Source organism: Dendropsophus ebraccatus, chromosome 8 (genome assembly GCF_027789765.1).
Source record: "Dendropsophus ebraccatus isolate aDenEbr1 chromosome 8, aDenEbr1.pat, whole genome shotgun sequence".
In the NCBI taxonomy this organism is placed as follows: Eukaryota; Metazoa; Chordata; class Amphibia; order Anura; family Hylidae; genus Dendropsophus; species Dendropsophus ebraccatus.
In genome coordinates this window covers 14,244,073-14,269,232 of record NC_091461.1, presented here as the reverse complement: position 1 = coordinate 14,269,232, position 25,160 = coordinate 14,244,073, and the positions used below count along the sequence as shown (strand labels likewise).

At 42.3% G+C, this 25,160-nt stretch overlaps 2 protein-coding genes across 4 annotated transcripts in view; both read left to right on the top strand.

Moving 5' to 3' along the window:
* LOC138799090 (DBH-like monooxygenase protein 2) overlaps positions 1–18,491 on the top strand; it is a 24,405-nt gene extending 5,914 nt beyond the window's left edge. For 2 of the 3 annotated variants that reach the window (XM_069979859.1, XM_069979857.1), the window contains 4 exons: positions 1,965–2,024; positions 3,028–3,161; positions 6,798–6,912; positions 7,877–8,296. In XM_069979859.1, the coding sequence (XP_069835960.1) occupies positions 1,965–2,024; positions 3,028–3,161; positions 6,798–6,912; positions 7,877–7,960 (393 nt within the window). In that variant the 3' untranslated portion in view covers positions 7,961–8,296. Of the gene's footprint in view, positions 1–1,964; positions 2,025–3,027; positions 3,162–6,797; positions 6,913–7,876; positions 8,297–18,428 lie in introns of those variants that run through there. The other variant, XM_069979858.1, reaches the window with a different exon arrangement.
* LOC138799961 (DBH-like monooxygenase protein 2) lies at positions 17,315–25,078 on the top strand. The gene is made up of 9 exons (XM_069981766.1): positions 17,315–17,506; positions 18,429–18,575; positions 19,366–19,521; positions 20,444–20,557; positions 21,092–21,175; positions 22,494–22,661; positions 22,984–23,086; positions 24,609–24,775; positions 24,989–25,078. Exons 1-9 carry the CDS (start codon positions 17,315–17,317, stop codon positions 25,076–25,078), a joined length of 1,221 nt encoding a protein of 406 aa, XP_069837867.1.
* Positions 25,079–25,160: the final 82 nt, after the last annotated feature.

Below are 25,160 nucleotides of genomic sequence, written 5' to 3'. Positions count from 1 at the left end.
TTCTGGTAAGTATAGCTGTTATATAGCTGCTTTCAGGAGACTGGACCTAGATACTGTAAGTATAGCTGTTATATAGCAGCCTTCAGGAGACTGGACCTGGATACAGTAAGTATAGCTGTTATATAGCAGCCTTCAGGAGACTGGACCTGGATACAGTAAGTATAGCTGTTATATAGCTACCTTCAGGAGACTGGACCTGGATACAGTAAGTATAGCTGTTAGATTGCAGCCTTCAGGAGACTGGACCTGGATACAGTAAGTATAGCTGTTATACAGCTGCCTTCAGGAGACTGGAACTGGATACAGTAAGTATAGCTGTTATATAGCCACCTTCAGGAGACTGGACCTGGATACAGTAAGTATCGCTGTTATATAGCTGCCTTCAGGAGACTGGACCTGGATACAGTAAGTATCACTGTTATATAGCTGCCTTCAGGAGACTGGACCTGGATACAGTAAGTATAGCTGTTATATAGCAGCCTTCAGGAGACTGGACCTGGATACCGTAAGTATAACTGTTATATTGCTGCCTTTGGGAGACTAGGCCTGGATACAGTAAGTATCGCTGTTATATAGCTGCCTTCAGGAGATTGGACCTGGATACAGTAAGTATAGCTTTTATATAGCTGCCTTCAGGAGAATGGACCTGGATACAGTAAGTATAGCAGTTATATAGCAGCCTTCAGGAGACTGGACCTGGATACAGTAAGTATTGCTGTTATATAGCTGCCTTCAGGAGACTGGGCCTGGATACAGTAAGTATAGCTGTTATATAGCTACCGTCAGGAGACTGGACCTGGATACAGTAAGTATAGCTGTTATACAGCTGCCTTCAGGAGACTAGGCCTTGATACACTAAGTATAGCTGTTATACAGCTGCCTTTAGGAGACTGGACCTGGATACAGTAAGTATTGCTGTTGTATAGCTGCCTTCAGGAGACTGGACCTGGATACAGTAAGTATAGCTGTTATACAGCTGCCTTCAGGAGACTGGAACTGGATACAGTAAGTATAGCTATTATATAGCCACCTTCAGGAGACTGGACCTGGATACAGTAAGTATCGCTGTTATATAGCTGCCTTCAGGAGACTGGACCTGGATACAGTAAGTATCACTGTTATATAGCTGCCTTCAGGAGACTGGACCTGGATACAGTAAGTATAGCTGTTATATAGCTGCCTTCAGGAGACTGAACCTGGATACCGTAAGTATAACTGTTATATTGCTGCCTTTGGGAGACTAGGCCTGGATATAGTAAGTATCGCTGTTATATAGCTGCCTTCAGGAGACTGGACCTGGATACAGTAAGTATAGCTGTTATATAGCTGCCTTCAGGAGACTGGACCTGGATACAGTAAGTATAGCTTTTATATAGCTGCCTTCAGGAGAATGGACCTGGATACAGTAAGTATAGCAGTTATATAGCAGCCTTCAGGAGACTGGACCTGGATACAGTAAGTATTGCTGTTATATAGCTGCCTTCAGGAGACTGGGCCTGGATACAGTAAGTATAGCTGTTATATAGCTACCGTCAGGAGACTGGACCTGGATACAGTAAGTATAGCTGTTATATAGCTGCCTTCAGGAGACTGGACCTGGATACAAGTAAGTATAGCTGTTATATAGCTGCCTTCAGGAGACTGGACCTGGATGCTTTGTTTTAAAGCATGATAACAACAACAAAAATAATGAATGTATATTCCAAACTTGCAATCACATACTTTATCACATCTACTGTTGATTTAGATTTTGAAGTTATAACGACAATGACACTTTAAATTCAATTTCCTGATACTGAAAAATCCCTTTAATGTTGTACACAATTCCACTGGCACTAAATTGGCATACAGTAAGCCATCCAAGAACTTTGCCTGTTTAGTCTAGCTTTAGGACAGTAATAACACATCTCCCTCTGTATTACCCGTCTATAACATAACCCTGTTATTTGTTTTTCTTTCCTTAGGGGGATCAGATAGTGGTTGAATGTACATCCAACACAATGGACAGGGAAGGTGTCACCTTTGTAAGTTTTGTATCTCATACAATGCTTCTCAATGCTTTCTGTATTGTTTCATTATTTTCCATCAAAGTTTGATTAATGGGGCGTGACCTTCTGGACCAGCACAATGAAGGGACACAGTGATCAATGGACAGAATGCAATGCACTATCATTGTGTTGATTGGCCTAGGTCACAGAGGCCACTCCCCCACCAAATCAAAGGGCAGGCCATTTTGTTCTAATCCTGGAAAATGCCTTAAAGGGGTATGCCACTCAAACATTACTTTTGATATGTTGCTGCCCATAGTGAGACTAACAATTCCTTCCATACTTGTTATTATCTATTCAGTCTCCTTCCCCCTGTTATCAGACGCTGCTTTCTGCTGAAAACACAAAACTCTGTGTGTGAGCCTCTCTCTCTGTCTCCCCCTCATCCCCCCTCCCTTCTGAGACAGCTGATGTAAACAAGTCCTTGACTGGCTTTATCTGCAACGTTGTAGCTTTTTTGTTATGCTAGGAGGGTTAATCTAAGGTCAAGTTGCTAATGAACTGTGAATAACCCTCCCAGCATTACAAAGAAGCTACAGAGTTGCAGATAAAGCCTGCCAGGGACTTGTTTACATCAGCCGTCTCAGAAGGGAGGGGGGAGACAGAGTGATTTTGTGTCTTCAGCAGAAAGCAGCAGCTGAGAACTGAGGGGAGAAGACTGAATATATCATAACTAGATAATTGTTAGTCTCACCATGGGCAGCAGTATATCAAAAGTTATGTTTGCGTGGAATAACCCTTTTAAGTGACTGTAGCTGTACAGCAATCCAGCATATAGTCTGTGGACAAGAATATTCGGCCTGTTTTCTTAAAAAATAAATATATATTTCTTCATTTTTATGCCAGCTTTTATGAGCAGATAATATGATATAATGTTAGCAGCTAAGTCTTAAATTGATATTATCAAACAATATAAAATTATAATAAACTTACCACTAGGGGCACTGTTCTTGATTTTACAAAAATCCTTTTTCCTCAGGGAGGTCCCAGTACTCTGAATGAAATGTGTGCTGGATTCCTGTTCTATTATCCTATTGTGCCAATCGCCGCCTGTTGGAGTTTTATGGATATTCAATACATTACAGAGGCCCTGGGGTTGGAAAGGGGAGAGACGTGAGTTCTATTAAATATCATAACTCTTAGAATATATACAGACTCAGGGGACATTATGTATTGGGCTGGTCATTGTAGTTCACTAAACTAAACTGGAGGTAGCCATTAATAGGTCGGAAACTATCCTGTATTATGCTCCAGAGTTGCACCCTCTATTCTGCTGGTGGGGTCACTGTGTACATACATTACTGATCCTGAGTTACATGCTGTATTATACTCCAGAGCTGCACTCACTATTCTGCTGGTGGGGTCACCGTGTACATACATTACTGATCCTGAGTTACATGCTGTATTATACTCCAGAGCTGCACTCACTATTCTTCTGGTGAGGTCACTGTGTACTGTACATACATTACACTACTTATCCTGTACTGATCCTGAGTTACATCCTGTATTATACTCCAGAGCTGCACTCACTATTCTGCTGGTGGGGTCACCGTGTACATACATTATATTACTGATCCTGAGTTACATCCTGTATTTCTTTTATTAAAATTTTAAACATAACAATAAATAAATACAGAAATAACGCACCATATCTAACCAGAACGAAACAATAAATAGAAAAATGAAACCATAACATAAACCACCGGCCCATCCCCACACTCATTCCTCCACACAGACAACCCATATACTTATATACAATATATACACCTATATACCTATATACAATATATACACCCATATACCTAGATACAATATATACACAATATAAACTATTTAGCTAAACATATTAATAAACTATATACACTACTATATACAAACCTATATACACTACTATATACTATACACCTATATACACACCTATAAACACACCTATATACACTACTATATACAATACACCACTATAAACTATACACCTATATAAATAACTAAATGTGAACCCCCTGGGCCAGTTGCATTGTGCACAACCTAATACCACAGACATAATTCTACTCAACCCAACACCAACTAAACAAGACATCATCATTACACAAATAAACTAAAACTAAACAAGACACGATACAAAATAATAACCTACAACTAAACAATACATATAATATTTTTAATATATTTTTTTTTTTGGCCCTGAGCTGGTCCCGCATCCCATGCCCCCAGTACATGATCACGGACGTCCATGAACCAGCCCAGGATTTTATATATATATAAAAGTCCCAACAAAGTCCCACAGAAGCCCCCTCCCCCCTTTTACCCACCACCCAACCTATCACCAAACCCGAACCCCAGGTGCAAACAAAACATATATAATATATACAGTATATACAATTTATACAAACATACAAAGACAATCACAATACAAAAATATATAACATACTAAACCCAACAATAATGAGACTTCTCAGCCCCACACACAGCCCAAAAGCCCAAGTTCAGCATCTGCAAGCCCTATACTCCAGTATCTCTACAGCACAAAACAAAAGACTAATGTGCCAGCATCAGCCGCCACCAGGAGAGGAGACGCAGGCTAAGGAACCTTATAGGCAAAGCCCCTCCAAAGACAAGAGGCCCTACCAGCCCCCAGCCTCTCGTACTCCAGAGAGCGCACCTTCACCAGGTCACCGAGTGTGCCCCTAACCACCTCATCCACAGGGAGGATTTTACGTTGCGTCGACACTAAACACCGTGCACTCCACGTGTGGTGCCTGACCACTATGCTGACTAGGAATAAAGTGCTCCGGTCCCAGCCACCAAGGTTTCTGAATGCTCCATAGGCCTATTCCGCATAGGAGAGACGGGCCAACCTGGGCCACCCGATGGAAGCGCCCACCCTGTTGTAAACCTCTGTATTAAAGGGACAATGAAGCAGAAAATGCTCCATGCTTTCCAGCATTCCTCCACACTCCTCCCGGGGATATCCCCGATCCTCAGAGCTTCTGCACTTCAGATTGTCCCTCACATACAGTTTCCCATGGAAGCAGCGCCAAGCCAAGTCCCAAAACTTCAAGGGGATCCTGATGGAATTCAATAGGCCCAAACCAACCTCCAGATCCCGGCTTGGGCAATCCTTGAGCGCCAGCGGTTTTTGGAAATGGGATGACAGGACCCTATTGTCAAGGAATTTCCTCGACAGAGTCCTAATCTCCCACATCCCCAAACCCCACCGACGAATGACCTTCAGAACCAGGGTAGCATAAGCAGGAAGATGCCCATGTGGTGTGCGGAGATCCTTCACTTGCCCTCCTGTCTCCCATTCCTGGAAGAAAGGCCGAAACCATCCCCTACAGGAGAATACCCACGGAGGAGCCCTCTCTTTCCAGAGGTTTGTAATGTTGGTCTTAAGAAAGGTATTCCCCAGGAACACCACGGGGTTGACCATACACAACCCCCTCCCTTTACGGTAAGTAACCTCCCTCTTGACTAGGTTCAATCTATTCCCCCATAACAGTTGGAAGAACACACTGTAGACCCGAGTCCAGAGCGGTTCTGGCAAAATGCAAACACTGCCCAGATATATCAGCAAAGGGAGCAGGAATGTTTTGATCAGGTTAACCCTTTCCCTGAGGGTCAAAGACCAACCCTTCCACTGATCCACCCTCTGAGCGGCGATCTTAAGCCTGCTGTCCCAGTTTTGTTTGGGGTAATCCCCTTGGCCGAATTCGATGCCAAGGACTTTTGCAGACTCCTGGGGCTCTGGAAGGGTGTCCGGGAGATCAAATCCAGGATCTCCACCTCCCAGCCAGAGACTCTCACACTTATCCTGGTTGATCTTGGACCCAGATGCCTCTGAGTAGCGCTCCACCTCTGACATCACACACTGCACCTCCTCTTGCGAGGAGACGAATATGGTGACATCATCGGCGTACGCTACCACCCTCAGAGTGGAATACAGCACCGCAGGGTCCATTCTCACCCCCGTCAACGGTCCACAATCAATCCTCCTAAGGAAAGGATCAGTTGCAAACACGTACAACAGTGGGCTCAAAGGGCAACCCTGACGGACACCAGACCCAACCTCAAAAGAGCGGCCAATCCAACCATTCACAAGCGGGAAACTCTCTGCCCCTGCATACAAGGTCTTAAGCCAATCAACAACATCCAATCAGTTACATCCTGTATTATACCCCAGAGTTCCACTCACTATTCTGCTGCTGGGGTCACTGTGTACAAACATTACATTACTGATCTTAAACTAATCCTGAGTTACCTCCTGTATTATACTGCAGAGCTGCACTCACTATACTGCTGGTGGGGTTACTGTGTATATACATTCAGGGCCGTATTTACCACTAGGCACCCGTGGTCCGGTGCCTAGGGCAGCACCTTGCAGGGGGGCAGCACCAGGGGGACAGAAAAAACTATTTTTTTTTTGTTTTTATTTTTTTAGTTTCCCTGCTCCCGTTCAGACTTGCCAGTAAATCTGATGTCTTTTCCAGGGAGGTGGGGGGTATGGTAGTATTGGTCAGGTCTGGTATCGCCAATAGGTGCGTGTAGATGGGGCGTCTTCAGGTTTAGTGCCTAGGGCAGCAGCATCTGTTCATACAGCCCTGTATACATTACGTTACTGATCCTGAGTTACATCCTGTATTATACTGCAGAGCTGCACTCACTATTCTGCTTGTGGAGTCATTTTGTATATACACTACATTACTTATCCTGCAGTAATCCATACATACGCTCTGCTGTTCTCTTTTCCAGTATAATGGATGCAGTTATGAACATTGACTCGGTAGAATGGGATGATGAATCCAGAGCAGCTGCCCAGAAAGCCGTCATGGACACCAATCACCTTATAATTGTTGAGAATCGGGAGGTTAGTAGAGTTGTAAACTTGTCCAGTTGCCTGCTATCTGCTTAGCATTTTGTTACTCTCTTCTATCTTGTTATAATTACTGATTGGGTTAGAATGGATGGATCCAAGCCGCCATATCTCCTGTAAACCCAAAATGAGGGTTTGCTTAGTGAATTTGTTGAATGTGGCAGATTTTAAAGGACACACCCATGACACAACCACGGCACGCCCACTTGGCTAGTTTTTAGAGCTAAATGATGGGTTTGTTGAATTTTTGGAAAAATTGTGTCACACACCTTTAGTAAATATGCCGGAACACTAATCCGACAGGGAAGATACACAAAAACCGGACAATTTGCTGCCAGGAACACATTAGTAAATCAGCCCTGTAGTGTAAGGTTTGTAGATAGCCTTCCCAAAAATCTTCCATCAATAGACTTATAGCCTCTGACTTGTCCTAGAATACTTCCTTCCTTGGCTTTGTGGTGGACATTAAGTATAAAGTTCCTTTTCCCTGGTGATGTAGCTCCATTTCACCTTTGCTCCAGCACAAAACGAACATTTCCTCTCGCTCAGTAAGTCGGTGACATGCTTGAAGGGGGCTGGCTATGTGGCTCAGTTCATTGGCTAAACCAGCCCTCTGATCCACCATGGCTGATACAGAGACAGAGAAGGGAACTTTTATTTCTCCATGAAGTCCTTTTTTGACAAAAACGGCCGATGTTTTCCATTAAAACAACGGCTGTCCTTTTTCAAACTGCAATGAAATGAACGGCCGTTGTTCAATACATTGTGTGAAAACAAAAGACATTGTTACATTGACTTCAATGCATTTTATTGAAGTATGAAAAGGACGGCCGTTTCAATGTTGTTTTTCTTGTCGAACATAGTACGTTGTGTGAACATAGCCTAAAGAGAACCAGTCATATTATGGAGATTGTTTTAAAAATATAATTGAACGTTCTGTGTGTTTTCTTGTTTCCAGGGGAAGAGGTTGAATAAGACGACTCCATTGCCTCCCATCTCTCTACCTCCTCCGTACCACTGTGAAGACGATTCTTTGGAGTAAAACACATGGACATTCTAGTAGGAGTCCAACTTTCTGCAAATTGCATATAGATTCTTAAAGATTTTTAATTTTTTAATCTGGGATCTAAAATCTAAGAAGTGAATGTAAAATGTTATGGAGCTTTGGATGGACCTTAAGATTTTTCTAGACATCATCTGGAAAAGTGGTCTCCAACCTGTGGCTTTCCGACTATTGCAAAATGGTAACCATCGGCTTCCAAGGCATGCTGGGAGTTGTAATTTAGCAAGGGTTGGAGAACTACTACACGTGGGAGTATCCTGCTTTGCTATGTAGCAGAAAGACGGCAATATCCATTGATGTAGACAAGTTTCTGTAGATCAAGCCATGATGTTCCCACTGCTTGTAGGACCCGCCTGGTCCATGTGTGTACCGAAGGATCATCTGTATTCCTGGGAATAATGGAAATCCTGCTTATAAAATGTAATTAAATTGTATGTGTGGTTGACTAAAATTTCCCATTAAATTGGAGATGTAGTAGAATCCTATCTGATATAATGCCTGAAATCTCCAATTCATTTAACTGCTTTACTATCTAAGGCTATGTTCACACAGCAGCCGGGATCTCTCGCAGCCCCGCAAACAACTGACATGTCAGTTTTCTACAGCTGCAATTCATTGAATATCGGCCGTAGGAAACCCTGTCAGTTTACACTAGGAAGCGAGTGGCTACGGCCGCTTGCCTCATAGTGTGCAGTGAGGAGTTCTGATTCGGGCGCAGGGATGTGCCCGCATCAGAACTCTACGGCCAGAATGATCATCCGGCGGGTACTGAAGTACCGGCTGGGATGATCTTTGCAGAGACCGGCCGTTCCATGACCCGGCCGGTTCACGGAACGGCCGGTCTTTTCCGGCGTGTGAACATGGCTTTAGGCTATGTTCCCACACAGTATTTTGGTCAGTATTGTGCAACCAAAACCAGGAATAGATTGAAAACACAGAAAGGCTATGTTCACACACTGCTGAAACTAAGTTGATGTCCGGAATTTAAGTGGCAAATAATTGTTGTTATTTTAAAACAATAGCTGTTGTTTTAAAATAATGGTCGTTATTTGCCACTAAATGACGGTCATCAACTTAATTTCAACAGTGTGTGAACATAGCCTTTCTGTGTTTTCAATCTATTCCTGGTTTTGGTTGGTTGCAAAGTACTCAGCAGAAATGCTGTGTGGGAACATAGCCTAAGGCCATGTTCACACAACGTAAAAATAAGGGCAAAATATGGCTGTATTTGGATATACACGGCCTGAAATAAAGAATTGATAATTATTTCAGGTCATATTTATCCAAATATGGCTGCATTTTGCCCCTATTTTTACGTTGTGTGAACTAGGCCTTAATATGAATTTGCTTTATCCAGGAGACTGACTACACCCAAAAAGAGAAATCACACCATGCCGCCCTCAATATGAAGAAACAAGGATATACTGTGAAAATCCTGTCCCCTATAGTAATGGAACAGTGCTATTCTTTTCCTTTAAAGTGTCGCTGTCGTTTGTAAAAACTTTTGACATGTCATAGAGAAGTCAAAAGTTTTGATCAGTCTGGGTCTGAGTGTTCACACCTGTATTAATCGGGAGAACAAGCGGGGAGAGCATGGTGCTGCAGAATGTCGTCTCCCCGCTCTGCATCATGTGAGATCAGTCGGACTCCATAGACTTGCATATGCAACCAATCGGAGCCCAACTAATCACGTGACACAGAGCGGGGAGAGCATTGGATGGCTTGATCCTGCTTTATCTACATACTTTTTTTTCCCTTTCGCTGTATAGCTGTGTTACCACAACGTCTTTTTTATGTGAAAAACATCCGTATTTTAATAACGAGTGATGCCATTAATGTTTGTGATCATTAATAACGTCCATCATTATCAAAAGACGGATGTCACATAAAAAAGTTTTCTCAAAAAAGTTTTGGAAAAATAGCTTATTTGATGAAAAGGCTGAAAAATTGATCTTAAGGAATCAGCTTATTATTAGGCTTAGTGGCCAGAATGAGAACCAGAATGAGGCCAGAAAAATTCTACATTTATATTCTCTGATCATTTCTTTTGATCTGTACTACTTTTACAAAATAAAAATCCAGTTTGTTAAATAATTTGCTCCTGTATTGCTGCATTCCAAGATCCAAAACTGGCAGTGCGACATGGAGTTAAAATTGTGCAGTGTCCCACTGCGTGTCATGTTATCCAATGGTTGTACTTCACTATATCTGCACTTCATCAAAGTGTTTATTGTTTCTTCTGTTAATGCATTGTTAAGATGTCCTTATACAATTGTTATTGGCACCTAATAATGGTAGTGTTTATAACTGCAAGCACAAGGACTATGCTCAAACGTTGCCAAAAATTATTATTATTATGTATTTATTTATTTCTTTTTAAATCACCCCTGATTCCAGAGCGATATATAAGTGATAAGAGTTAACAAACAGAATATTACAAAATCAAGAAAAACAAATATGAATATGGTAAATGGGATAGAGGACCCTGCCCGCGAGGGCTTAGATTCTACAAGGTAAGGGGAGGGAGACAGTAGGTAAGGGGGAAGCTAGTCAGAGTGTTGTGCAGAGTTATTGTAAGTTGTACCCAATAGTTGGGCTTTCAAGTTGCTCTTAAGAACCAGTTGTGTTGTGGTAGAGAGTTCCAGAGTATGGGGGAGGCTCGGGCAAATTCTTGAAGATGGTTGTGTTAGATACAAGTAAGGAGTGAGCAAAGACGGAGATAATGGGAGGATCAATGGTTGCATGAGGAATGGTAGGGGGGATATCAAGTCAGAGTTGTATGAAGGGGACAGGTTATGGATAGCCTTGTATGTCATGTAGACTTAAATTTAGGTAGATCCTAGAAAAAAAAGGGTGTCCTTTCTCAAACCCAGCCTTCCTCAGTGCCTAGAAATGGCATTGATTTGGGAGCGCGCAATACACAGTTATCATCATAGTCATCGTCTTCCGAAACCTTGCTCCCACTGGTCCTGGCATGGCCTCCCTGCCCACACTCACAAATCCCTCCTCTACATTTGCCTTGGATTGTGCTTCCACTTATCACTGCTACTACCAATGCCCCTTTTACCACCATCAGTGTTATTATTGTCACTACTGCTAGCAGCATGCCCACCACCATCATGGTTATTGGTGGCTCTAGTAACCCCACAAGTGTCCCTGTCAGCACCACCAACACACTGGATACCACTGGATTCCACTGCCTATAAAGCCAGGCATTACAGCTACTGTATATGTCCTCTACCTTCACCTGTCCTCCAACCAAACTCAGGTGAAAAAGTTGCCCGAAAAGAGTGGAATGTTACTACACTATGAAAAAATATTTACTGTATGCCCATGAGCAACAACATATTTATTGGCATTGGTGATGTAACATTCTAAGGCCATGTTCACACAATGTATGTTTTACATAAATCACAGCCTTGATTTATAGAAAGCATTTCTATGATATTATAATTATTTTTGATTGATGTATTGGGGGAAATAAGATTTGTATATGTATATGTGTATGATTGTCCTGATTGATGGGACGAGAGCCATGTGGTTTGTAATGTGAATTTTATTTAAGTCAAATAAACTTTATAAATTAAAAAAAAAAAAAAAAAAAAAAAAAAAAAAAATTAATAGAATTCCGGCCGGAGCATATACACATAGTATACGCACACGGTGTGCGTGCATCCCAATTAATGGTCATGCTGGTCACAGAACGGCCGATGTCTTACGCCATGTGAATATGGCCTAACACTGTAAAATTGCTATAGACACAATATTTGAATCACCACTTGCAGTGTAAATGTGTGGTGACCAAGTGGTGACAACTGCTGTTATGCAGGACTAGTTGTGGTTAAAAAAAGAACATTTGTACTCACAGAAGTACTTTAAAGAACTGTCACATGTCCCGGAGGGACACATGCAGGAGCGGGATCACCAATGTAGAAGCTGATCAGCACCGATCAGCTTCTACATTTTGTCTCCAACCAAAGACCTACTAAGAAAATAGTAAATGCCAGTGGGCCCTTAAGCAGAATTATCCAACCCTGGACTACAATAAGGTTGTAGAAACTTGATGCTATCCTTACAGAGTGGACTGGTGGTAGTGACTTACTTATAGCAGTTTCAAGAAGTCCTGGAATCAACAGACTCTCAGAGTCAACATTCCTAGTGGCACTAGTAATAAAAGGAAAATACCTAATACACGGAACAATACACAACATGGTTTAAATACCCATGGAGACACAGGCTGCCAAAGTTTCAGTGTACAGCCAAAAAATCATACAGATTAAGAAATTGAAGGGTTAAAATGCAATCTATCACAATAAAGGTTGGATGTGTCTCTAATGGCTGTCCCTGACTGCCCCAGTTATATTTACAAAATTCTTATTTTACTCTTTTGCAGTAAGCCCCTGGATCCGTATGACAAAACCTTTCTTCTCAGCTCTTGCCTGCAAATGGCTGCTGTTCCCGGCTCTGGCTTTATACACTGCCTATGACATAGACAATATATCACCATATTTAAAGTGTCACACTCATCTATAGTCCCTCATATTTGGCTTAGAGACAGGAAGGACTGACTGCAAGGCCCTAGGGCTCAGGCTGCCTGGCCTTGTGTGATTCATCATCTGTAAAAAAAAATCCATGCATAACTGAAATGTATGTCTATCGCTACTACCATTAGCTACAGTAAAATAATTTTGAAATGTTAGTACTAGCTGAAATTGAAACTTTTGCGCCAAATCCGTTTTGTGATTAAATATTTAGCTCATCTTTATGTGCAAATGCACCATGGTAGCAACTTGTGTTGCAGGAGCGTTCACAGTAGGGTTGCTGTTAGAGTTGTTTTTGTTCCTAAGACTATATTCCCAATACTAGATCATAGGATGGAACGTTCTGATAGTGGAAACATAGTCTAAAGCCCCTATTATACGGGACGTTGGAGAGGGGCAAACGAGCGATGTCAGGGCTCGCTTGCTCCTCGTCCCTGGCTCGCTGCCGCTGCTATTACCCCCTTTGGCAGCAAGCAGGTGAGTACCGGGGGGGGGGGAGGGAGGGAAGCTGCGATTGCTAGATCGTCCGGGCAGCCCATAGCAGATATCAGTGGTCTGCTGTCGCCGCTCCTATTTCACAGAACGATGGCAGCAGATGGCTGCTTTATTAGTCGTTTGTCTTTCAACATGTTGAAAGACAAATAAATGCATCAGTCAGCCAACATCGTTCATGATGGCAGATCGTTGCCTTCTATCACACAAGACGATTATCGTCTGTAATGGCCGATATCGTCTGAATACAGCTGATATTCGTTTCGTGTAATAGGGCTTTAAGACTGGACATCAGTACCTTGCCCAAAGGTCCCTTAATCTCTTCTCTACAGGAAGCAGCTGATCAAGTAAGTACAGGGTGCAAGTGTCCAGGAATAGAAGGGCGTGGGGCTCTGGGCCAACTTTTTTGTCTTGCTGTCTCATGGTCCACTACTTACTATACATTATAAGGCGTCTTCCCTCCCAGTCCTTGTTCTGCATGACATGTAACATATACAAGGTGGTGTAATCCTCTTGTCTTTTCTAGAGATGCCGGCACAGAGACAAGATGTCCTTGTGAGAATTTAGCTTTTGGCTGTAAAGTTTTTTCCATTGCTGACATTTATTTTGTCCATCCAGATTGATACGTCTGTCATGTTCCTATATGTCACGTTGTGCTCTATTCAGAGTTAATTTCTTGATCATTTTATGCTTTGTCAACACTGCTTAAGTACTTAATGTCTTTCTTCAATAGGAATGTTTGCATAACGCGCAGATCATCTCAGGAAGAACGGATTACGGCCGCTTGATCTGCCAACTGCATGACCATAATAGTTTATTTATTCCGGCCAATGAATGATCTGTGATAGTCATAATGTGCCATTATACTGGCTGAGCGGCTTCGGCTTTGGAGGGGGTGGCCATTACTGGTGGGCCAATGATTCGTTGTAATGTCTGAAAACAAATTACAATTGTTCGTCATGCAAGATTTACCCATAGTAGCTTACAGTGCTGCTTGCTGTGCTGTTTTTCAGCAATTTTTACATAATATGTGTTGAAGGCTCAGAATGTAACCTCAGATATAGATGTGAATAGAGACTGAACCACTAGGCACTAGGGGCTCTGAACCACTAGGCTCCAGGGATGGTCTAGGACAGTATAGGGAGCCTATGGCCCTCCAGCTGTTGCAGGTTGCAGGTTCCCCATGCCTGGTCCAAGACATAAAACCATGAAAAATTGGAAGACCTGGAACAAGAGACCACTGCGCAACAAAAACTGTCTGGGTTACAAAGGGTCCTTTTACACGTACAGATAAATCGTCTAAGCACTCCTTTAGAGAACAATAAGCAATGGACTTTTTTCTTTTAAATGATAGGTATTTAGAAGAGAAGATAATAGCCGAAGTCGGCTCAAAACATGCGATCAACCACATAACAACAAATTTTCATTCATAGTTAGATCGTTGCTGCATTTACACCAGAAGATTATCACTTAAATTTGAACAATTTAACAATTTTTTGCACAACAATCGGCCTATGTAAAAGGCCCTTAAGACTTATCCATCAGACGCTGATACTAAACCAGTAGACATGGCCTAGCACAGATCTACTAAGGATATTATACCATTAAACACCCTCGGCTTGACCATGGTTCTCCAAACTGCGGCCCTCCAACTGTTGCAAAACGACAATTCCCATCATGCTCGGACAGCTAAAGCTTTGGATTTGTTTGTCCAGGCATATGGAAATGTAGTATTGCAACAGCTGGAGGGCCGAATTTTTGAGACCCATGTTCTAGATACTAAAGCACTAGCACTGAGTATTCCAATCTATTAAACCATATATGGGGAACCTTCAGCCCTCCAGCTGTTTCAAAACTACAATTCCAATCATGCCCTCGGTTTGGGCTGTCCAGACATGATGGGAATATCAGTTTTGTAACAGCTGGAGGGCCGAAGGTTCCCCATCTCTGTACTAAACAATAGTGATCAGACACTAAAGTGGCAAGGTAAGGGCCTTAGACATGAAAACAACTGTACATCTGATGGTATTATCTAAGCCATTAAACCAGTGTAAGGCACTAAACCAGTGGTCCCCATCAGATGGACAATGAACTAAATTGACCTTGGGGATTGGAGCCCAAAACTATGGAAAAAGAGTTATTACATGTTGAATAAATTAGACCCGTTACTGAGGTATTAAAACCACTGGACTCCTTGGACTGTCTGGGGCACTAAAACACTGACCTCCAGGGACTATTGGGGACATTAAACTACTAGCCAACCGGACTATCCAGGGAAGGAAACGACTGGCCATCAGGGACTATCTGGGACACTAAATTACTTACTACCAGGTACTTTCTGGGACACCAACCTTCTAGAAACCTGCCAGTTTCTGATACTCCATGGAATGGATACTAAACCACTAAACATCAGAGCCTGGGAAATGGAACCACTCAAAAATGACCACCAGGACACTCACTAGGACAATAGACCACTACCACAAGGTGGTGTCTGGGACACAAAGCCAATAGACATATGAGGCAATAAGCATCATTTCACCAGGAACCTTTTATAGCTGTAGCCTGCTTAGCTCAAAAAAGTCTCAAGGAGAACCCAACCAGCACAACATATCTTTGACAGACGGTCTCTCGTTATTTGGCCAGAAAGTTCTAGTTACCACTTACTCATGGGGCTTTCCAGTGTATTTACTTACTACTTAAAGTATCAAGGTCAGAGTACACTGGCCAAACCTGCTGCTTGCAGTATATTGTATGTGTGGGTTTCTCCCAAGACCTGAGACATGACGTTGGCAGTAATAAAGGTCGGGCATGATGAAACTTCACTGCCCGACCCCTTTTTTCTCAGTTAGAAAAGTCCTCGCCAGAGCAGTCTAGCTGCAGCCTACCCCTCCCCACAGAGAAGAGAGGATTGTTTAGTGGTGCCAAATGTTCGTGTGTATGGGGAGGACGTTCGACTGACTGTTACTTAAGGTGTATGGCCACTTTAAGTGCAGTATTACTGATATAAGCTTTATATTACTTTTATATATTTATTAGTTTTGTTCCAAGATGGTTCAGTTATGACCAACCTTATCTCCTTATCTCTCGAACTGTAAACCCTATTACTTGGGATGTAGTTGTATAATCTGAGAACATGTAATCCCTTATTATATAAAGACATATTCTACTCCAGATAAGGATGAGAGCCAATAGGTAGGTGGACACTGGCGTTCATAATATGCTGCATCAGTACAATGATTGCCTTATTGTGGACCAGGTATTATCTATAACAGAGCACCATTCCTTTTCTTACAGCCCCGAGACTTCAATTACAATAAATCAATAATATTCATTTGGACTCCAGGGCCCCACAAGCCACCATAGTTGTTATGATAAGGTCATGGGCCCCCACCTATCTATATTACTGTTGAATCTTATGTGTTGGATTCAGCATTGGGCTTCCATAGGCAAAAAAACGTAAGGCACAACCTCTACCTCTGAATGCCCACAACCGCTATATCTTCTGTGGTGGGTAACTTCTGTTCATTATACTAAGTCCACGAGTTTTGGAACTGTTCCTTCCGTAGAGTGTATAGAGGTTTTGTCTGTACAGTTCAGATAATACAAGAGATTTATTAGTTCGATGAAATATAAGTTCCACATTTTCCCAAAGAGTATCGCCAAAGCTTTCTCAACTTTTCGTAAGGGTTCAAAATATTTAGGTCTTTGTCCAGATTTTCTTCTCTCGTAGATCTTTATGACTAGTGAGTTCTCCAGTACCCTGCCAATTCATCGAGAACATCAAGGTCTAATATTAAAAGAGTCCATAGGAGGGCAACCTGACCAGATGACCACTCCTGTCCATCTTCCTCTATGAGTCTGTCTCTGGTTTTGTCTCTTTTTGACTGGCTTCAGAAATGGTTTTGACCATCGTACTTGGTGATACCGATGTCTATGATTACGAGTGAACAAGTTAATTCTTATGTAACATTTGGCAAGAATTAAGTAATCATTTCACAGCTTGGAATATAATATTCTGGCACTTCGAGCCTTGATAAGATAAATGAGATTTAATGACATAAATACAGGAAAGAGCAATGAAATATAAACCTCTTAAAAAGATCCTGTAAAACGTCACTGACCCTTATTAATGAATGGACTCTTTTAGGAGTGGTCACTATGCCCTGCACCGACCCGTCCAGACCTCCTCACCATGGAGATTAGGAAAGGATCCATGTGGAGATGTGTCTGTCTGCTCCTGGTTGGGGCTCTTCATGTCCTGGGCTCGCGGGGACCTCTCGATTTATCGTTATCCAGGGAGATGACATCTCAGGAACGGGAGGACATTGTTCTTTTAAGTTGGGGATACGACAGAGAAGTCCAGGAGATTTCTATTGAGATACAGACACCTATCGCCTCCTCTATAGCTCTGGGTTTAGCTCCCGATAAATCACTGAATAAGACTGACTTTGTCGTGGCCGGATGGAACGAACACAATGAGTCATATTTTTATGTAAGTCTAATATCTAGATAAGTTTGCTGAGGAGATAGGTATTATGGTACCAGTATGATCCATGAAGCTGCCAACTATTTATATGGGAGCAGTATAATAGTAGTTATATTCTTGTATATAGGAGCAGTATTATAGAAGTTATATCCCTGTATATAGGAGCAGTATTATAGTAGTTATATTCCTGTACATAAGGTCAGTACTATAGCATTTATATTCCTGTATATAGGAGTAGTATTATAGTAGTTATATTCTTGTATATAGGAGCAGTATTATAGTAGTTATATTCTTGTATATAGGAGCAGTATTATAGCAGTTATATTCTTGTATATAGGAGCAGTATTATAGTAGTTATATTCCTGTATATAGGAGCAGTATTATAGTAGTTATATTCCTGTATATAGGAGCAGTATTATAGTAGTTATATTCCTGTATATAGGAGCAGTATTATAGTAGTTATATTCCTGTATATAGGAGCAGTATTATAGTAGTTATATTCCTGTATATAGGAGCAGTATTATAGTAGTTATATTCCTGTATATAGGAGCAGTATTATAGTAGTTATATTCTTGTATATAGGGAGCAGTATTATAGTAGTTAAATTATTGTTCATAGGGGGCAGTATTATAGTAGTTAAATTCTTGTTCATAGAAGCAGTGCAATGGCTGGAGTAGTGATCAGCTGAACTACTGCTAGCAATGGCAGTAGGGCGCAGAGTTTAAGGGGTTGCTGGTCATCAACAGAGCCTAGATGACCCCCAGTTCTCTACCCTTGACCTGATTTGCTAGCCGTGACGACTGAGGTCCTAGGCAAAGTAGAAATGAGGGGATAAGGTATTTAAGCATATTCTGTGGTAGTTGGCATGGCCACTCTTCTTTTCACTTGCATTATTCCTAGTAATACCATCATAATTATCCTTATATAGGATGCTCATACAGAAGGGGATTGGCCACCAGTAAAAGACAAGTCCCAGGACTATGTACTGCTCAACCTGAGCCGCAATGATACTGGCATTGTTATGAGAGTTTGGCGTAAATTTTTCACATGTGACCATCATGATCATGAAATTGAGGTAAGTGATTTGATATTTAAGGATGGACCAGAGTATACAGAATAATCCTGATCAACATCCTCCAGTATTATACTCCAATAGTGCATTCATTATTCTACTGGTGGAGTTATTGGGCACATTTACCAATGTGCACCCCTGGCGTACGCCACGGAAAAGGCGCAGATTATTGGCTTTTCCATGGCGGACACCAGCCGTAAAGCAAGGTGCAGCAATGCAAGAAAGAGGTGTGGCCTCCTCGTACGCCTAATTTATCATGCTTTCTGACTAGTGAGTTCATGCAAACCACGTCAGAAATCGAGACCTGCTTCTGATCAGGTATACAGTTCTGTGCCTGCCGGATTTAAGGGGTTTGCATCACTTTAAGACCAGCGTACATCTGTACTGGTTCCTGGTGCAAGGGGTTCCCACAGGTAGAACTAGTGCTCTATTCTTCCATGGACACCCTGCAAACCCCAATGGGGGGTAAAGGCAACTAGTTGTAGCCACTTTAGCTATGCTGATAAAGGCCCGGACTGAAGCCCTAACAGATCCTGGATAGCAGCGAAACACTATTTTTTCCTCCCACCATCACAGTATTATTCCAATGATGCTATGACTGGTGCATTGAAGAGACTGCAACACTTACCCAAAAGCCACAGAACCTTGAAACAGTTGCCTGGTGGGGTTGCTTGCCAAAACCCCACTGATCTATTATTGATGATATTGATGGCTTTTCTGGAGGATAAATTATCACTTTAAAAACTACAGATAACCCCTTCAATAATTTATCATCTGATTATATTCTTTTTAGAATGACACGGTGAGAGTGATGGTCGTTATCGGAGATGGAGAAAAACTGGAGCTTAGAGATGACAACACATTCCGCAAGTCTATCTTCTTCCTGGAGCTTGTGTACCACATGGACTTTCCGGAAATAACATTTACCTATGACTTCAAACTGCACGACGTAAGGACCAGAAACCTTCTCATGAGATCAAATGATGGTTATATAGCACCAACATATTCTGTAGCATTGTACACAGACTGCTATCACTCACTGGGGATCACATATATACTAATTCACCTATCATGATTTTTTTGTGAGAGGAAATCTAAGTTGGCCATACATATAATGCGAGTGCTGGCTAAACCCATAGATTTCCTCAGGACCATCTAATCTGTATAGTAGCCTAAAAACTCTATCCCAATGGCACATGGTTGAAGAAGAGACAGATTGGGCCAGAAGGATTCCAACCAAACAATCCATTTTGTTCCCTGGGAAATAAATTGCCTTGGTAGGAATCCAAGGGCCCTATCACGAAGCAAGATTTTTGGCCAAATGGGCCAACATCACCCCAATAGGGCCAAAGATCAGCTGAAGCATTTGTTGGCTGATCAGATTATTTTCGTCAATAAAATTTGCTGCCAAATGGCCACATATCTCCTTACGTGGTAGGGGATATATGACTGATGCATGATAGCTACAAAGAGCCACACAAATGATCCAGCATGTGACCCAACCCATCTTATGACTGATCTGTCTGCTGAATGACATCACATCCACTTACAGGGCGGCTCATGCCATATAAAATGACCTCAAAAGTGTTTTTCTCTCCCTCACTAGTAAAAAAGCATAAATGCTTGATTAAGCTAGGCAAGCATGTATTTGGGGGGATTGGGAAAGATACAGCAGGTACCATCAAATGGCCATTGGTAAAGATTCCCGAAACCATGAATGCTCTTCATTTGACTCCTGTTAGCTGGAGAAAATGGATGCAGCCCTAGGGCTTCCTGGAAAATATGGATACAGCCATGGGTTGTTCAGGAGACAAGTGCCAAGCTTTTGGGGTTTAATGACCCAAAATTACTGTCATTTCGCTCATTTCTAGCCAGTAGCTGCTACTCCGCAGCTCAAAGGGAAACCAATTTCATTTAGATGCCATCCTAAGTCAGATCCGAACCCAAGACCCAAGGACAAGTGCTTAGCCAACATGGTTCAAAAGGTAGACATGGTGGGGGCATTTATTATGTCTGGCATTTTCTGCGCCGGACTTAAAAATCTCTCTGCAGCTCTGTCACTATAGAGATTTATGTAGAGGCGCACTGCCTCTACATAGATCCCAAACGCACCAGTGCGCGCCAGGAAACCTAAGCTAACTCAGAGCTGGAGTAGGTTTCTTGACTATTTTTTGCCAAAGAAAATGATGAATAGCGCGGACTCTGAGTCCACGCCCCCTATTTCGCCCCGTCCCCCTGGCGCACCAAGCGGAATGTGGCCAGATGCAAATATTTTATTTGCAAAATGGCCATTTGCGAATAAATTTATTTGCATCTGGCCACTTTCCGACAAAAAATATGAATTTTAACATTGATAAATGTCCCCCATGGTGTGTTAAGCATCAGGATGGGTATTTAATATGGTACTTAGTAAGTTTTATTAAAGGAAATTGTAAATTTGTCCTATTAAATGTATGATTCTTGCTATAACCCATCATTTAGTTTTATACTTTATGTTTTCATTTTCTTCTTCCTACTAGCATCTTGTATCAGATCAAGATACGTCTTATGCATGTACGTTCCTCCCAATGCCCAGGGTGCCCACGAAACATCACATTATAAGGGTAAGACTGATATGTGCTCAGGATCTTGAGGTGGCCAATAAGGCCCTTTTATCCCATCTGAGAATACCGGCGCTATGAATGATGCATGGTAGTTTAGGGCTCTTGTACTGGTTTTGCAATGGGGCCCAGGAGCTTCACGTTATAATTAGAGATAAGTAAAGTGAATCTGGCGGATCAAGATTCACAAATTGCGCAATTCATTTTGTTCTGCGAATCGAATTCCTGACGATTTGTTAAGGAAATTTGCAAAAAAAAAAAAAAAAATGCAGGCCACACATGCTGTCTGGAGTGTCACTGGGAGAAAGGGATTAAGCATAATCCCTAGCCCCCGTCCAATCAGCTGCAGGCCCCTCTGTGATGTCAACACCTCCCCCTCTATATAAGGTGGTTCGGTTATGGAGGTGGCCGGTCGGCTGTGTGTGAAGGAGAAAGCAGGATGGCAGCAAGGAGTTACAGCAGAGCAGGGAGAGACTAACAGAGTGATAAAGGGACAGAGAGGAGAGCAGGGAGAGACTGACAGAGAGATAAAGGGACAGGGAGAAGAGGAATGGCGGAAATTGGATGATTGACTGGCTGATTGACTTTTTTTTTTACACTTTTACCACAACATGATTTTAACACATTCACCCTTCTGTAATAGTCCCAGTATTGTAGCTACTATAGTTTTGGCTGTTTTAATGTAATTTGTTAGGGTTCGATTTGTGAATCTTAAGGAGTTTGACCAAAAATTTGCGAAGCTCGTGAAACAAATTTCCGTCTGCTTTGCTCATCTCTAGTGACAGGCAAGTGAGTGCCGACCTGTCAGAAGCGTTCGCTTGCTCCTCGTTCACCGCTTGCAGCCGGGGCTATAAGATGCGCCATCGGTGAGCGGGTAAGAGCACGGGGCCATGGGGGGGTGCAGGAGCAACAGCCAGCAGGCCGTCCTTATTGTTCAATAATTTTTTAACATATTGAAAGACAAGATTCAGCCGAAATTGTGCATGTCGGCTGATTGTTGCCTTTTAACAATAGCTATTACACCAAGGGATTATCGGCTGCAATGGTGTAATAGGGCCTTTACATTCACCACATGGCTAAGGAAATGTGTACTGTACAGGAGCAGTCACCCACTGAATTGGATCCAAAAGGTATATTTGCTTATCTCTAATGATTAAAATAAATGATTATCCATGGAATAGATGGCTTGTTCCGCCAAAGTGGGAGCAACAGTACTATTGTTAGCGGTTCTCATCTCTGTCACATTGAAGCTATATAGTGAACCATTGCTCTTGATATTTTATAACTAATGTTTTATATCACCACTCTATTTATTTTACAGTATGAGCCAATTGAAGACCCAGATACCATTGGCATAGTGCATCACATTCTGATATATGTTTGTGGGAACAACACCACCATCATGTCAACCGTTGGAGATTGCTATGGCAGTGATGCCAGATATTCCCAGTGCATGAGTGCTACGTTCGGTTGGGCTGTGGGAGGAGAGGTGAGTGGACACTAGGATGTGTAAGGAATTGATATATCATGGTATTCTCACAATCAACAACTTCAGCGCCTATAGCAATATCCATCCCAATCCCCCAGGTTCATAGGGAGAACACCAGAAAAGTTGTGACATTCATCAACAATGGTCTTATTTATGGAGCTATAATGAAGGAACATTTGTAGTGTAGAAGATCTCTTTATAGAAAATACATAATGGAGCCTGTACAACAATGCACATATGGAAGAGACTACAATACCTTAGCAATGCCCAGAATCTTCTGAATGCCAATGCACCATTTTATTGTACCCGTTCTCTTTTGCAGCCATTTGATTACCCTGAAGATTGTGGTGTCTCTGTAGGTACACCCCAGGATCCGCTCTACGTCAGAATAGAAATCCACTACAGTAACTTCAAAAATATAAAAGGTAACTAGATGAAGCATGGACTGCAGTGATCATAGCCATACATAACATGCATTCTAAAAGTCAGGGCCTTTCACTTTATTCACATTCTATGTTAGGCCTTTGTGCTAAATTGAAAAAAATAAAAATAATAAAAAAAAATCCAGTTTTCTCATAATTCTGCACTCAGTACCCCATAATAATAAAGTGAGAACAGAATGGTAGAAATCTTTGCCAATTTATTGAAAAGGAAAAAACAAAATCTCCCATTGCGATAAGTATTTAGAGTGGATGCTCCGCACTGGGGTGAAACCCCTTTGGCAGTGATCCCGGCCTCCAGTCTTCTTGACTATAAGCCTCCAATGTGTAAACCTGGACTTTTCTGTAATTCTTCTCGGCAGATCTTCTCCCCTCTGTCAGGTCGGATCGGGCCATTGGTAGACGTCATTGTCAGGTCTCTCCAGAGATGTTCCATTGAGTTACGGGCTCTGACTGGGCCACTGAAGAACATTCATAGACTTGTTCCTAAGCTGCTCCTGTGTTGCCTTGGCTGCGCGGCTTAGGGTCATTGCCTTGTTGCAGCGGAACCTTTGGCTCAATCTGAGATCCAGAGCGCTCTGGATCTGGTTTTCAGCAATATTATCTTTGTATCTTGCTTCATTCATCTTTCCCCAAGCTCCCTCAGGATCAGTCTCCCCTCTTCCACCAGGCCTCATTGTAGGGATGGTATTGGGCAGGTGATCAACAGTGACTGGTTTCCTCCAAACATGATACTTAGAATTGAGGCCTGTTTGGTGGGGTAGCCAGCTCTAATAAGAGTCCTGCTTCTTTTAAACGTCTTCCATTTTAAGGCAATTTGTCAGCACTTGGACCCACCCCAAGGTGCTGACAGTGTTATGTAAATGACAGTGCTCTAGTAGATATGATATCTTTTATTTAGCTGTCTGTGGAGGAGATTCAACACACTCTATACTTTCTTACACTAAAAAAGAGTCAAAGATTTTTGCTTCTGGCATGCCTCGTCGCTGCTTCCTCCTCCCTCTTTTCTTTGAATAATCATTCTGGCTCCATCTCAACAAAAGGAAGTTCCCACTCAGTAAATTACTAGGTAAAGTGGGTCACTAGTGAGACTAGTAATTGGCTAAGGGCGCAAGCTCTTGTGTTGGGTTGTCACCAGTAAGTGTTACGCAATGGGGACCAGGTACTTTTTAGACCAATGACCTATTTAAGATCGGTGGAGATGAGCACTTACCAGACACTTCTATATATATATTTTCTTCTGGAGCGAATGTAGAGGCTTCACCAAAGAAGGTTTTCTCGGCAACAGTCTAGATTTTTCAAGTGTTGCAAAAAGGTTTGGGGTTATATACAAATACAGAGAATACAGTAGTAAAATGAGAGCCTGCCACTACCAGGGTACGTTGAGTCCAGATGGGGATTTGGACAATCCTGGGTAGACATGGGGACCCGAAAGTCCCAAGGAATAACATAGAGCTGTACCCAACGCCGGTTTTTAACAGTTCTTCATTGCACCTTTGACTTTCAGGATTAAAAGATAGTTCTGGAATGAGGATTACATATAGCCCTACCCTGCGTACTCATGACTGCGCCACCCTGATGACTGGAATATTCACGTTCCCCATAGAGTTTATTCCTCCTGGATCTCAAGCATTTAGAAACTATGGAGTATGTAACACTCATTTACTGGAGACGGTAGGTGAACACGGAGCAAAACTCTGCCTTGACATCATTGTCCTCCCTTGTTTTACATCCACTGTTCCCCAAACAGAACTCAACATGTCCATTAATAGTTATTGATCTCAATGTTCCTATAAAACCTTAAAGGACAAGTCTGGCCTCCAATTGGCAGGGTCATGGGGGAAAATAACAAAGGTTATTAACTCACCTCTCCCCTTGCCCCTTTAGTCCCGGATCACCACTCCAGGACCCCCGCAGGGTTCTGGGATCTCTGGATACTGCACACATGACAACCCAGTTGATGGACTGGCCGATTAGCCAGTCAGTGACTGGGGTGGGCTGTCCATTAGCTAAGACGTCATCACAACTCAGGGGAAATGCCTTTTGGCGAGAGTCCTGG

What these genes read in the sequence shown, in the direction of transcription:
- LOC138799961 (XM_069981766.1), top strand. Translation starts at nt 17,315, where the DNA reads ATGACATCTCAGGAACGGGAGGACATTGTTCTTTTAAGTTGGGGATAC. An exon ending in ATCATGATCATGAAATTGAG is followed by an intron (nt 18,576 to 19,365) that starts GTAAGTGATTTG and finishes TATTCTTTTTAG; the next exon opens with AATGACACGGTGAGAGTGAT. An exon ending in ACACTCATTTACTGGAGACG is followed by an intron (nt 24,776 to 24,988) that starts GTAGGTGAACAC and finishes TTGCCCCTTTAG; the next exon opens with TCCCGGATCACCACTCCAGG.